The sequence below is a fragment of the Spea bombifrons genome, chromosome 2, assembly GCF_027358695.1.
Source record: "Spea bombifrons isolate aSpeBom1 chromosome 2, aSpeBom1.2.pri, whole genome shotgun sequence".
Classification (NCBI taxonomy): Eukaryota; Metazoa; Chordata; class Amphibia; order Anura; family Pelobatidae; genus Spea; species Spea bombifrons.
Window position 1 is genome coordinate 136,247,813 of NC_071088.1, and position 14,818 is coordinate 136,262,630.

General features: G+C 38.7%; 1 protein-coding gene across 1 annotated transcript; it reads left to right on the plus strand.

The window, feature by feature from the left end:
- The first annotated feature begins 246 nt into the window (after nucleotides 1-246).
- LOC128473908 (vomeronasal type-2 receptor 26-like) lies at nucleotides 247-7,893 on the plus strand. The gene is made up of 5 exons (XM_053456131.1): nucleotides 247-500; nucleotides 1,184-1,475; nucleotides 2,335-2,793; nucleotides 5,157-5,280; nucleotides 6,980-7,893. Exons 1-5 carry the CDS (start codon nucleotides 247-249, stop codon nucleotides 7,891-7,893), a joined length of 2,043 nt encoding a protein of 680 aa, XP_053312106.1.
- The last annotated feature ends 6,925 nt before the right edge of the window (nucleotides 7,894-14,818 follow it).

A 14,818-nucleotide genomic window follows, 5' to 3' on the forward strand; every position in this document is an offset into this window, starting at 1 on the left:
ATTTAATATATTTTCGGGACTTCTGATCCCAAACCCCCAGGTGCATGTCACTAGATTTAGGTAGCTGTTGGGTGTATTGAGCGCTAGTGTATAAAAAGAGGAAGCCACGAACTGAGCTTTATTTAAAGAAAAAAGCAGACAGAGAAGACAACGACACATCGCGGAGAGCCATGCTACTGCTTTCTGTAATCACAAAAATATTTTTTATTTTAGTCTGTGTATTAAATGGTTAGATCCTTGAGAACGATGTCTAAGCTTAAATCGGAAGTGCCTTCATTGGAAATGTACTTACTCATGTTAGTGCTAAACGTGATGCTCAGCAAAGCTGAGACTCAGAATTCTACCACAGCATGTAATCTGCAAATAAAAGAAACATTTGAGGATTATGAATATTTTAAAGACGGAGACCTTATCATCGGAGGAGTTTTCACTGTAAATTCAGCAGGATTCGATTTCCCATTCACAGAGAATCCTTTCAAAACCAAGATCATTTGTATGCAGTAAGTTAAGCTTCTAAATAAATTTTTTTTTTTAAATCATATTTTTGTGAAATAACCTGTGCTCTATTTTCTACATATTGAAATATACTTGTTTGCAGTATATCAATTTTTTCCACCATCAAATTAAGATAAACTGTAAAGTAACCAAGTAAAGTAATAATTGATTTCTTCTCGTAAGTGATACAAAAATGTTTAATTTTATTTTATTTTTATTTCTAAAATAAACCCATAGAAAATATTTGTTAAATCATGAAATACGTGAAAAGTACCTTATTCTTTAAGGGGATAGTAAAGTTTCACATTTAACTGATTGATTTTTTAGTAAACATCTACCATTCAGTTTTTTTTCCCCCCAAATTGGACACATTGGTCAGGCTGCAATATGCATTTTTTAGAAATGAAACATTCAGTGGGAAGTCTACAAAAAAAGATAAAACAATATTATACACTCTGTTGGTATATAGTCAAATATTGATTTCCACTTTGGATGCCATATATTACATAAAACTATATAGTTCAACTGGATATGTGTAATTTATAGCATACAATATTTAAGCTGAAATGTGATTATCCTCATTTGAGAAGTTCCACGGGTAAACATTCATGAATATTTACTTTCAAATTGTGCTTTATATGTTTTAATTCATAAGCATCACCTCACCTTTACCTTTTTTATCTTACAGACCTACTGCACGTCACTATGTAAATGTTCGAATGTTTCTTGTTGGCATCGAAATAATTAACAATAATCCAAATATTTTACCAAATACTACTCTTGGATATCACATACATGATTCATGTTTGGATACTAGAAAGGCGGTAAAAAGCGTTTTACAAATTCTCTCTGGACCAACGAAAATGGTTCCTAATTTTTCTTGTTCAGAACGAGGAAAGCTGGTTGGTTTTATTGGCGATCACTATTCAATAACCACTGTACCAATTGCACAGATACTCAGCGTGTACGGCTATACTCAGGTGAGTGAAAACAAAATAGCATTCAGATATTAAGACAAAGAAGGACCTACTGGCCAATGACGCATGCCCTTCAAAAACGGTTTTAATTCCAAATATGAAAAGTTAGCACTTTTAGATTATTTCATTTTAGTAACACAGGTTGAGACAGAAGTAAAAGAGGGTCTTGGTCTAGCAAGCTTGTAATCAGGGCTTAACGCCGCCTGGGGCGAAGTTTAAAATGCCGCCCCCCCCGCCGACGCCCGGGGGGGGGGCGGCATTTTAAACTTCACCGACGCCATTATCTACCTTTAAACAGTCCTGTGGCGAGTCTCCCTGTGCTGCCACGGTGCCGGCTTGTAATGGTGAGCGCCGGAAATTCACGTCACTTCCAGCGCTCTGCATTACAAGCCGGCACCGGGACCGAACAGGGAGACTCGCCGCAGAGGAGAGAGAGAGGGGCGCCGAGCGGGTAAGCGAAAACCACTCGGTGCCCCTCTCTCTCTCCTCCGCTTCAAAAAAAACAAAAAAAAAACGCTTGGGGCGGCAAAGTGTCGCCCCTTCTAAAGTGCCGCCTGGGGCAATTGCCCCAGTCGGCTCCATTATAGGGCTGGCCCTGCTTGTAATCTATTAAGCAAAAGGCAAGGGTACATCAGAAGGCTTTATCATTATATACCATAAACTGCCGAGAAGAAAAACACGCACAAAGGTATATGGTCCTTAGCCAGAATTCATTAAGGCAGTGATGTGGGTACAAGTTGTTTGCATGGAAATCAATCAAATCCAATGATATACACAATAAGTTCAATTAAGAGTTTTCTACTCTTAACATATACAATGTACAAAATGTATTTTAAGCGTTCCATTTTCTCTTATGCTGTAGATCAGCTATGGGGCTACAGATTACATGCTTGCAAATAAACGCCTCTATCCCAGCTTTTTCCGGATGATTCAGAATGATCATGTTCATTACAGAATTATATGTGATCTTTTGACATTTTTTGGTTGGACCTGGGTTGGAATTATCATCTCCAAGGATGATGCCGGAGAGCAAGAAAGTTTAATTCTGTCAAATTATATGAAGAGAAACGGCATTTGTACTGCCTATACGCTAAAAGTTAACGTAGACTCAATACGATTCAAAACGCTAAATTTAGAAGTAGCAAGAAAGTCTTCTGCTCAAGTTATCATACTTTGTGGGTCATTCTCTGTTCTAGTTTTTCATTTATTAGCAACACAATATGATATGATCAAAGATAAAATGTTTATTCTCCCTTCGTCCTTGGCCTCCAACAGTTATCTCTTGGATTTTAGCAGAGAAATGTTTCACTTTAGTTTGGCTGTAGACCTTTTCCCAATTTTAATCCCCGGAATTGAAGATTCCTTTGACAACGTCCAGCCTTTAAACTTCCCAAATGACCCAATACTAAATTACTTATGGATAACATATTTTCACTGCCTACTATCAAATACAGACAAGAATATTTTTTATATGTTTTTATGGGAATATCCTCTGCGTAATTGTACTGGGAAGGAACGTCTGGAGAATTTGAAAAGTTATATTTTTATTGGAGTCTCTCCTCGAGTTTATCGCTCAGTAGAAATCATGGCTCTTGCTCTGGATGATATGCACTTATCTCTTAATACAGAAGTTCATAAAAAGAACATAAAGAACTATACTTACAGACATCAGGTATATATACATTTTACTCACTACTATAGAAAATGATTTTTTCATATATTTATTAGTAGCTCAGTTTTTTTTAATTAATTTGTGTATATATATATATATATATATATATATATATATATATATATATATATATATATATATACTTGTTTGGCATTAAATATTATGTATAGACCTACACCTCATAGTAAAAAGTTGTTCAGTACTGGAGTCATCTTTAAATGATGTCCGATTTTCTTCTCATAACAAAATTATTATTTGTCAAGTCCATTTTCTGCCTTACTGGGGATGGGGTACCACCAAAGTTCAGTAAATTTGCGATTTATACAAATCCAAATACATAAAAAAATATATATATATATATATATATATATATATATATAGTGACAAAAGTACTTCTTCCTTTTGGTACCTTGTCCTGGGATAGGGGTTTTACACACAGTCTTGGCTTTATTGTTGCTCCAGAATTAGGCAAATTAGACATTTATCCACATCTCAACAACATTTTTAGCTGTTGTTTTTTTCTCAGCAGCTTCCTAACTCTTCACAGGAAACAAAAGAAACTCTGCCTTCTTTCTTGGCAGGGAAGAACTAAACAATTAATTTGCAGGTGAGATAAAAACAGAAAAAAAACAAAGATCTCGCACACAAAATAAATGCAGGATTCTTTATCAGAGTGCCAGTGCATAAGAGATGTGAGAGATACATAGAACCCCCCAACCACAATTCCTTGTGTGTATGTGTATATATATATATATATATATATATATATATATATATACACACATACACACACAGCATTCTGGTAAATTCGTTGACTCGTACAAACCCACGAAACAAGGCCAGACCCCCATGAATTGGATGAAAACAAAGCAAAAAGCTCAGGATTTTCATCCTGGGCCCACATTCACTCACACTCTCATTCTTGTTCATGCACTCTCTCACGCTCTCTAAATTCTCTTTACCTGCTCTGACAACCACTTCCGCATCTTGTTCTTCTTCATATTCTATCTTTTATTTTTCCTTTAATCTCCCTTGTCTTCATTTCTACCTTCAATCTGGTATCTTTGTCTACATTTCCAGCGGACATAATCGGACAGGAACCTTTGCCATAATGGCGGCTCTTGGAGTGATGGCCTCTCCTCGATTATGTCCTTGGAGATGCGGGCAAAGATATTAGATTAAAGATAGCAGTTGAAGAGGAAGATGCGGAACTGGATGGCAGAGAAGGTAGGAACATATTTAGAAAGTGAGAGTGAACGAAAATGAGAGCGAGAGAGAGAGTGGTCACCAGGCAACAAATTTAATTTCTGATTTAAAAATGCCCCCCCCCCAAACAAAATTTGTTGCCAAAATCAAACAGAGAAAAAAGTCCAAATCCTTTTTGGCCCACTTGCACATGTCTAATTATGAATATTAAAAATATGGGTTTTTTTAACAAGCTTTTTGCTAATTCGCTTTGTTTCACATTTCCAGCTTCATGAATATATTAAAAAAATTAAATATATAGTTAATTCAATGGATCCCATTCCATACTTTGACAAAAATGGAGAATTTGTCTATTATTACATGATATTAAATTGGATAAGCTCTGCTAAAAAAATCTTGGTTGATGTCAACGTGGGTAACTATACACCGTGGGCACCAATTGGACAGCAACTAAGTATCAATACACAAGCAATAACATGGAAGACTAAGGACAACCAAGTGAGATCATTTATTTTAAATGTTCCAAATTTATATGAATGCCAATTCACAAGTATTATTTGTGTATTAAATAAAATAAAATTAACGTATTAATGAGCGCAAACAAGGCTGACAATACACAATACATGCGCCAGCCTTTGGTGCAGAGCTTTAAATTCTAGTTTAAAGCCAATTTCATACACATTTAATGAAAAGATCCAAGCTTTTAAACATGAAACTTGCACTCTTTAACCTCATATGTTAGAGCCTAGTTTTAAGGTGATACATTTTTCAATCAATCGTTTCATCAATAATTTTACCTTAATTAGGTTCCGGTTTCTCAATGCTCCAAAAATTGTTTACCTGGCTTTAGGAAGGTACCACGTTCTACAATACATGCCTGTTGTTACGATTGTGTACCATGCGCAGAAGGGGAAATATCTCACAAGTTAGGTATGTAATCCCGACCTGGAACACTGAATGTGTCCACGTATAATATACACACTTTATAGTGATAATAATAATATGCAGAAGCTCCAATCGAACAAGTTAAGTCACGGTGATAGAGTGTGCCACTGGTACAGGACAGGACACGGAAGTTTCAAAATGAAGTCACTTTTATGTCATGCTGCAGTCCAATAAACACAGTTTCTTGACTTCGAAGACTGACAGCCGCTTAATAAGCCTTGCTTGTCACGGTGAAACAACCACTGTTCCCAAATTTGCTGTTGAGAAATAAGCAAAGTGATTTGTCAAGGTGATGAGCACACTGTGCTAATTTGGACTGTTTTGGGCCTAGAGGTCAGGCAGTCAGAGGTCGACTCCAGTTGCCAGTCCCCACATGTTAACAATCACTAAACGCCTCGTAACGTCAATAATTTTAGAGTTGTTAGCAAGGGCTTGCCAGTTCAAATTGAAGTCACATGCCCTCACCTTTAACATGAAAATTAACTTTCCCGCTACATTGAAATAAGATATTTTTTTATAAATAAAGAAAATAAAATAGGGCTCCCCAAAACCTCCTATTAACAAAGGGGACTTAAAAATTATCCCCTTTTGCTAATCTGATGTGCAATGGGGGTAATTAAACATTCTTGCCCCTTTATGCCCCTCTCCCCATCCCCTGTTAACTAATATATATATATATATATATATATATATATATATATATATATATATATATATATATATATATATATATATATATATATATATATATAAACCTTATGGGAGGAATGGGCCCCCTTACGCTTGGAGACACCTACTCCCAAGAATCCTAGTGGGTGAATGGGGTCCATTTTTGAATATATATATATATATATATATATATATTGTGTGAGCGCTAAGTTAAAATCTATTTTAATTCTTCTTTTATTTGGCCAGTACGCAAGCACTCATGCTTGAATAGACTTACCGTATATGTCAGTGAAGCTTGAGATGTCTCATAGGGTGCAAGGCACAGGGGACACATTAGAGCCTAATTCAGGTTAAGGAGATTTTAACCCCTTAAGGACAATGGGCGGTCCCTAAACCCATTGAAAACAATGCATTTTGAGCCCGTACATGTACGGGCTTTGTCATTAAGGGGTTAAATATGAACGAACCAGCACTTGTTTGCAAACACTTTGCAAATAAACGTATAGATACAGAGACTGTCTGAGCTTGATAAATAGTCCCCAAGCCTTTGCATTTTATTGATTTTGTATGATTTGCTAGCGAATCATTCTGTCGATAGATCATAAGGTTCTGGAGCACATTTTAATTTTTAGAACTCATCGCGTGTTCATCACCTTTTTTTTCCCCTTCAGTTTAGGCATTCCTAAATATGTTATATGATTCAAGGTAGGGTGAAATATCACATTCATACATTGTCTGGTCTCTGATTTATCACCCATTGCTGGCTTTTTCATTTACTGGTATCCATTCTGATTTATTTCTAGTTAAATGGCAAAAAAGTCATGTTATGTTTAAAGACAATGCGGTGCGACAGCCTCACATCAGAAGCTGTAGAGGTTAACAAATTGAGGAAAGCTCTTAAGTGGTCCTAATGTAAAATATTTAATTTTATTAATTGCAATATAGTACCCAATAAGTATATGTTTACTTTGATGAAAATCTTTCAAATTGTGTTTATCCGTATGTCATTTTGCAGACAGTGAAAACTGCCTAAAATGTTCAGAAAATGAATGGCCCAACATGAAGAAGGATCGGTGTATTCCTAGAGTGGTGGAATTTCTCTCCTACACAAACGATGCGCTGTCTCTTGTGTTTGCTTCCACCGCTGCTCTTTTTTGTATTATAACCGTTCTTACATTAATTCTTTTTGTTGTATACAGAGGTTCACCAATTGTCAAAGCTAATAATAGGAACCACAGCTTCATCCTTCTAGTCTCCATCATGTTGAGCTTCCTCTGTGTGTTCCTTTTCCTGGGACGACCGGTGGATATAACTTGCATGCTCCGTCAAACCTCTTTTGGAGTCATCTTCTCCGTAGCTGTCTCTTCAGTGTTGGCCAAGACCACCATGGTTTACTTTGCTTTTAAATCCATTAAACCTTGCAATGTTTGGAACAAATGGATTAGAATCAAATTACCAAATTGTATAGTCTTGTTCTGCTCAGCTGTTCAAATTATAATTAGTATAAGCTGGTTAGCCATTTCTCCCCCGTTTCAGGAGCAGGACATGCACTCTTATAAGGGAAAGATTATCATTCAGTGTAATGAAGGCTCAGTTATTGCCTTTTACTCTGTCCTGGGTTACTTGGGGATTTTAGCAGCTGTTAGTTTTATTATAGCTTTTTTAGCCAGGTCATTACCTGACAGTTTTAATGAGGCCAAGTACATCACCTTCAGCATGCTGGTGTTCTGCAGTGTTTGGATTGCAATGATCCCGGCCTATCTGAGCACCAAAGGGAAATACATGGTGGCTGTAGAGATCTTTGCCATATTGACTTCCACCGCTGGACTTTTAGGCTGTATATTTTTCCCTAAATGTTACATAATTCTGCTGACACCCGAGAAAAATAAAAGGATGAGTGTGTTTAGGAAGAGAAATATTATTATTTAAACTTTGTTAATCGTGAATGTTCAGGTGGTGCTGCTAAGCTTATTCCCCACATTATTGTCTCCGGGGAAACACAGCCATCTGCTTTTTGAATTGGCCCCCAAGGGTGCAATATTTAAAATACATTATTAAAGACAAGATTTTGAACCAAGTTAAGAGGAAAGGGGCAGTTGTCTTTGAGGGACATAAACTACATTTGTTCCCAGGCCTTGCAGCACTGACTCTAACCTAGTGCAGAGCAATGAAACCACAGGTTGCTTACATGTCAACTAAAGCAAAAATACAAAAATTGCCCTAACTTCCCAAGTGGAAAAATGAGCTAAAACCTAAGGAGTAAAATCTTAGTTATAGGAATACTATAACAAAGCCGTCTTCATTACAATTATTCTTCTTTCTCAGCTTTTCTGAATTTTATTTCACTTAAAACACATTGTTTTATTGTGATTAGCACTACCAGATACATTTTGGAGTGCTTCGCAAATCCTTCTTAACTAATTCCCTGTAACAAACTCACCTGACAATATCTTCATTATGTTGAATTTATTATGAGGTTTTTTTAACCCATAAAATAAAATGTATCACTGATTGAGGCTAGAATTACATTTGTACTCAACCTCAGATTAATTACAAGGTTTTTTCTCTGAAAAATAAACCTCAGATACACATAGATAACCTCCGTTGCTGCCGGCACTTCTGCCGGGGCTTCTATGACTGAGCACCGGAAGGTCACTTCTGGGGGGGCATAGTGGCATAAAAGGGGTTAAAAGGCATATCTGGGAGGCAGAGTTGCATATAGGGGGTTAAAATGCATTGGGGGGGGCAGAGTGGCATAATAGAGGTTAAAATGCATATAATGGAGGCAGAGTGGCACATAGGGGTGTATAAGGCATATCTGGGGGGGCAGAGTAGCAAGCCGTGGGGCAGATGTGCATAACTGGGGGGCAGGTTGGCAAATATAGGGAAATGAAGACAAAAAAATAATTTTTCTCAATCATAGTTTTTATTTAATATGAAAAATAGGGTCTTGTCTTATGTAGTCTTTATATTCCTAAATTAAATATTTAAATTTTGGGGGGTCATCTTATAATCAGGGTCATCTTATAATTGAGCAAACAGGGTAATTATCATTTATTCGCAATCGATAAAGAGTTGTACTACTCTCATTTGTAGTTCATCACACTAGTTGTGTATATTCACATATTGTTTTAGTATGTTTTTTTTCCTGTTAGTCCATTTATCGCCCTCTATGAATTGTATGTGTCTCCCTGTGTAATATATAATTATGCTGGTGCTTTTATGTCTGCTATAGGCTGCAATTAGATAACTATGGCCAGACACCTGTTATTACACAGATGGGATTCTATGCACTAATCATACCCTCCAAAGAGAGCAGACAGGGGGTGGAGGAGGGAGCGGTTTGTGCTTACAAAGTAGTTTTCAAATAAATATGTTATTTGGGGACTTCTTAAAGAGAGGCAAAGAGGATCACCCAATGTAAGTTCATCACTTCTATTATCCATTATATTCTATAACACAAAAAAGTCCTAGAACCACTATATCTGATCAGAACATTATATATATATATATATATATATATATATATATATATATATATATATATCCTCCAATTGTAACTCTTGCCGCATTGTCTCTTATAGCAATAAGAATGTTAACCTGGTGTGACCCTGCTAAAGTTCCATCGCGATCTCTATATATGAGATATACAAATATGGTGTATATTTGTGCGCAATGTTGCATCTTACAATTATACTAAATGCAGTAAATGAGCCTTTGAACGCCTACTTGCCTAAATAAGTATGAAAACGAAAATATTTTCACCTATCATATTTTTCATAATATCACAATGTCATGTTTATCATGCTTACTTATTTTATATGCACCTTGTGTGTTCCAATGAATTAGATCTAATTATAGTTGTGCTTCATTATTTGGTGTATTTTGCATACCAGTATTGTTACTTACATTGTGTCACTATTTGGAGCGTTTAGTCTTGAGCACTTGTTTTCCTAACTGTTCTGCTGCAGCTTGGTTGCCTAACAATCACTAGGACTTCTAATGGAGGAGCATTTGCTGCTGGAGCATATGGGCTACTGTCACATTTTATTTCTGCCATTCAAGGACACACTATGAAGCGCACAAGATCACACACACAGGTGTATATCTATCTATCTATATATATATATATATATAATGGTATATATATATATATATATATATGCGTTGGACATGCATTTTTCACTACATAATATGTACTTATCTCTTTGAAGTAAAGACTATGATTGAAATATGATTTCAAAATAACAGCTGAGAGGGCAGTTTTCATTCTTCAATATTAGCCCCTGCTGCCAATATATATAAATATTAGCCCCTGCTACCGATATATATTAATATTAGATCCTGCTGACAAATATATATATATATATATATTAGACCCTGCTGCCAACACATTTTATATTGAAAACATTGGACCCTACGCAAGCATTTCCTTGGGCCCCCCTCCACGCTCCGAGCATCCAGTCACTCCCTCCGCTCCCGAACCAAAATATTTGCCACACTGACTGCAGATTAGGGGGAAGACTGTGAGAGTCAGTCTTCTGACCCTACCGTGACATTGAGAGGTCCTCTTCCCCATAATCATCCAGTGTCCCCTCATTCACTAAACCATACCTCTCTTTTACTTACTCCCTGTAGTTCAGGTATAGATCAAATAAGCAACACACGAAACAGCATTGCAGGTATTGATCAACTGAATAAGACATACAAATCATGTATTTGCAGGTATACATAAATAATATATGGAAACAGAGCATAGCAGATATGGATCAACAGAATAACACACAAACCCAGCTTTGCAGGTATAGATCAATTGTAATTCACATTAAAAACTTAGCATTAAAAGATATAGATAAAACTCTAAATAACAGGCATAAATCACAGATTGCAAACCCCAAAGCCAGCCCTGGCATCCACACTGCCCACATAGAACCCGACCGGTGGTACAGCATAACTCTAGATTGTAAGCTCATTTGAGCAGGGACCTGGCACCTCCTGGAATCACCTTTCGTTATAGATTTTTTTTTTAAAGAAAACCTTACCCCAGAGTAATTACCGTATTTGCTCGATTATAAGACGAGGTTTTTTTCAGAGCAAATGCTCTGAAAAATACCCCTCGTCTTCTAATCAGGGTCGTCTTCTAATCAGACCTCAAATAGAGGTCTGATTATGAGACTAAGATCCAGATCCCCCGCACCGCTGCAGGGGACCTGGATCCTCCTGTCTCCCCCCCCCATTTAACACCCCCCCTCCACACACACTTACCGGTGCTTCCTGCTGTATTGCAGGGGCAGCGGGTTGACGTCTACGCGATCCGCGTAGACAACGTCCGCTGCAGCCGGAAGGAGGTGTGGCTAGCAGCGGGGGTTGTCTGCGTCCCTCGCGCATACCTTCCCCGACTGTCAGAGATCAGGGTGCGGGGAACTCTGATCTCTGACAGCCGGGGAAGGTATGCACGACGGACGCAGACAAACCCCCGCTGCCAACTCCACCTCCTTCCGGCTGCAGCGGAAGCAGACGTCAACCGGCTGCCCCGGCAATACAGTAGGAAATTGGAAGCACCGGTAAGTGTGTGTGTGTGAGTTAAATGGGGGCATAGGGCATTTCTGGAATGCCTTATACCCCTTTATGCCACTCTGGCACTTAGGGGGTTAAAAGGCATATTATGGGGCAGAGTGGCATATAGGGAGGTATAAGGCATTTCAGGAGGCAGAGTGGCGTTAAGGGGGCATTTAATAGAGCACTCTGCCTCCTGAAATTCCTTATACCTCCCTATATGCCTCTCTGCCCCATAATATGCCTTTTAACCCCCTAAATGCCAGAGTGGCATATAGGGGTATAAGGCATTTCTGGAGGCAGAGTGCTCTATACAATGCCTTTTAACTCCCTTAATGCCACTCTGCCTCCTGGAATGCCTTATACCTCCCTATATGCCACTCTGCCCCATAATATGCATTTTAACCCCCTAAATGCCAGAATAGGATATAGGGGTATAAGGCATTTCTGGAGGCAGAGTGGCACATAGGGGGTCAAAAGGCATACCATGGGGCACAGTGGCATATAGAGGGTTAAAAGGCATATCATGGGCCACAGTGCCATATTGGTGTGGCAAGCCTGGGGGCAGATGTGCGTAACTGGGGGACAGGTTGGAAAATACAAGGAAATAAAAACAAAAAAAATATTTTTCTCAATCATAGCTTTTATTAAAAAAAATAGTTTACATGAATTAACATTTACTGGTAAAACTTTTTTCCTTTAGGGTCGTCTTATATTCAGGCTTTTTCTTTTTTTCCTAAGTTAATATTCAGAGTTTGGGGGGTCGTCTTATAATCAGGGTCGTCTTATAATCGAGCAAATACGGTAGTCAAAAAGGTTCAGCAGCAGCAGCAGTCGAGCTTTGGACCTAGGCTGGCAGACAATGCACATGCAGCCCCATGGAGCAGGACTGAATTTCCCCAATATCATACATTTTTTTTTAAAAAACAAAAAGGTTCCCCCAGAGTAAGGATGTGAAAAAGGAGAATCAAATGCAGCAGTAGTAGTGAACTGTAGTGATGTCTAGTTCATGAACAAATCGAGGCAGCTGATCTCCCGTGCAGCAGCAGGGATGTGTCCCTGACGCTGCAAGAAGGGCTGGACGTACCGGTACGTCCATAGGGGATTCTTGAGAGGCGTTTTTTGGACGTACCGGTACGTCCATAGGGGATTGAAGGGGTTAACTAGACTTGGGCGCCAGCCAACTCTTCGTGTTCGTCTTCGTGAGGGGAAAAAATCTTTGTTCCTGTGTTCGGGTGAATATTTGTGTACATTTTTCGTGTTCGTTTTTTTTCTTATTTTTTTGCCTTTTTTTGGTAGAAGGGGTTAATACGGTGTTAATGCGGTACGGACTACGCAGCAGCTTTGGCGGCAGGATTTTAAATGTCCGACTTTATTGGTCGTTCATATGGACTTTTAACTCTTGCAGCGGGGTGACCAGTGGTCTCTGCCGGCCAAGTTGCCCGTCAGGAGTTAAAGGGCCGTGCGAATGAGCTTGTACAGACTTGTAAAATCCTGCTACCCCAACTTGGCCGGCAGAGATCACTGGTCTCCCTTCTCTAACAGTTAAAGGTCTGTACAAGCGACTTTATTGGTCGTTCGGATGGACTTTTATCTCTTGGAGACCAGTGGTTTTTGCCGGCCAAGTTGGGGTAGCAGGATTTTAAAAGTCTGTACTAGCGACTCTTTGGTCACCAGCAGGGGGCTCGTCTGCCATCAACCAATGAAGTACAGATGTACTTCATTGGTTGACGGCAGAGGAGGCCCCTGCAGGTGACCAATAGAATCACTTGCACGGCCCTTTAAGTACTGACGGGGAACTTGGCCTGTCTCCCCACTCCAAGTTTAACTCCTGACGGTGAACCTACGGATTTCCGCTGCCGTTATCTACGCAGCATCGCAGGGGTTAATGGGAGCAGAAATCCGTAGGTTCGCTGTCAGGAGTTAAAATGGCCGTGCAAGTGAGGTCCCTGCAGGCAACCAATAGAGTGGGAGGGGAAAGGGAGAGATGAATAAGAGAAAGAAAGTTAGAGGGGAGTAGTTATGGCTGTAGGAGGCCAGAGGGGGAGGGGATCAGGACAAAGTACATTTGAAAAGGAAAATACCAGCATTTGGCCAAAAAGAGAGAATGCCCCCAAAATATTTACTAATATATATATATATATATTATAAAAATAAAAATATTTACTACGTATACAAGAAAACATGCAGTCATGAAAATAATAAGGTTATTTACAATGCATTTTTGGAACCTTGTTATTTGAATTTTCCTATTAATTGACTGCAGTTTTTAGAATATTTTACTTATCCCATACTTTTTTTGATAAAGACCTTTTTGGAAGGCGAATAACCAAATACAGCCAAATGTACAGTGAATATGTCTCTGATTATAACATCCCCATCTTGATAATACTCATAGTCCTCAAATAATTCTCTAATATACAGATGTTTTACAGAAAGGTTTTGTACATATTAGATAAAGCTCTAGAGCCAGACATTCTTTCTTTTGATAATGTAGCATACACAAATATAATGCAGAATATACACTGTGCAGTTATCCGCATCAGAACTTTCTAAACTCTTACATTCATTTATATGTAACCCTGGTATCTATAGATACCTCCAAATACCATAGATACAGACTCCCTGGGCAGAGAGTGATCACTGGAGCACTGGGCATGACTTGGGGCCAATAGGAAGTGAAGTGAAGTGAAGCCCTTCCCCCAGGCTGCTTAGGGAGTGTGGGGAGAAAGACTGAAGGTGGCTGCAGCTGTGTGAAAGGAGGGGTGAGCTTGCCATGTGGTTCCAGTTGGATTACTGAATCCAGTATACAGCAGAAGGCCTACATCCATGGAATAAGAAGCTAAAGCTGCCGGACGGCACCAGAGGCAGATATCAGAGGAAGGTACCCAGAATTAGTTACAGGTACTGATACCATCACTACCCATTTCAAGGGAAGTATTACCTCCATCAAGGGCTCCAACCTCTATGTGCACCAACGTTACCCCAGGGGACTGACAAATACACAAGTTTGGGTTCCTAATTATTTGGGGAGGCAGGTGATTTGGACTGGGCTTGATTTAGCTATGTTTTGTTTGCTATATACCTGTTGATATTATTGAAAAGCTCTTGGTTCCTTAGCTTAACTAATACACGAGAACATTTGTTGGACAACTTTACATTATAGTGGCTGTTTCTTTGTTTGAGTTATATATGTGTCCTAGTACACTACACTCTAATTCCCTGACGTAATTACTAGGTGGAGGCACTGCCAAACTATCATATTAACCCCTAGCTCTCCACTATGCAGAGGCCAGGA

What these genes read in the sequence shown, in the direction of transcription:
- LOC128473908 (XM_053456131.1), top strand. Translation starts at nt 247, where the DNA reads ATGTCTAAGCTTAAATCGGAAGTGCCTTCATTGGAAATGTACTTACTC. An exon ending in ACCAAGATCATTTGTATGCA is followed by an intron (nt 501 to 1,183) that starts GTAAGTTAAGCT and finishes TTTATCTTACAG; the next exon opens with ACCTACTGCACGTCACTATG. An exon ending in TGTTTCACTTTAGTTTGGCT is followed by an intron (nt 2,794 to 5,156) that starts GTAGACCTTTTC and finishes TACCTTAATTAG; the next exon opens with GTTCCGGTTTCTCAATGCTC.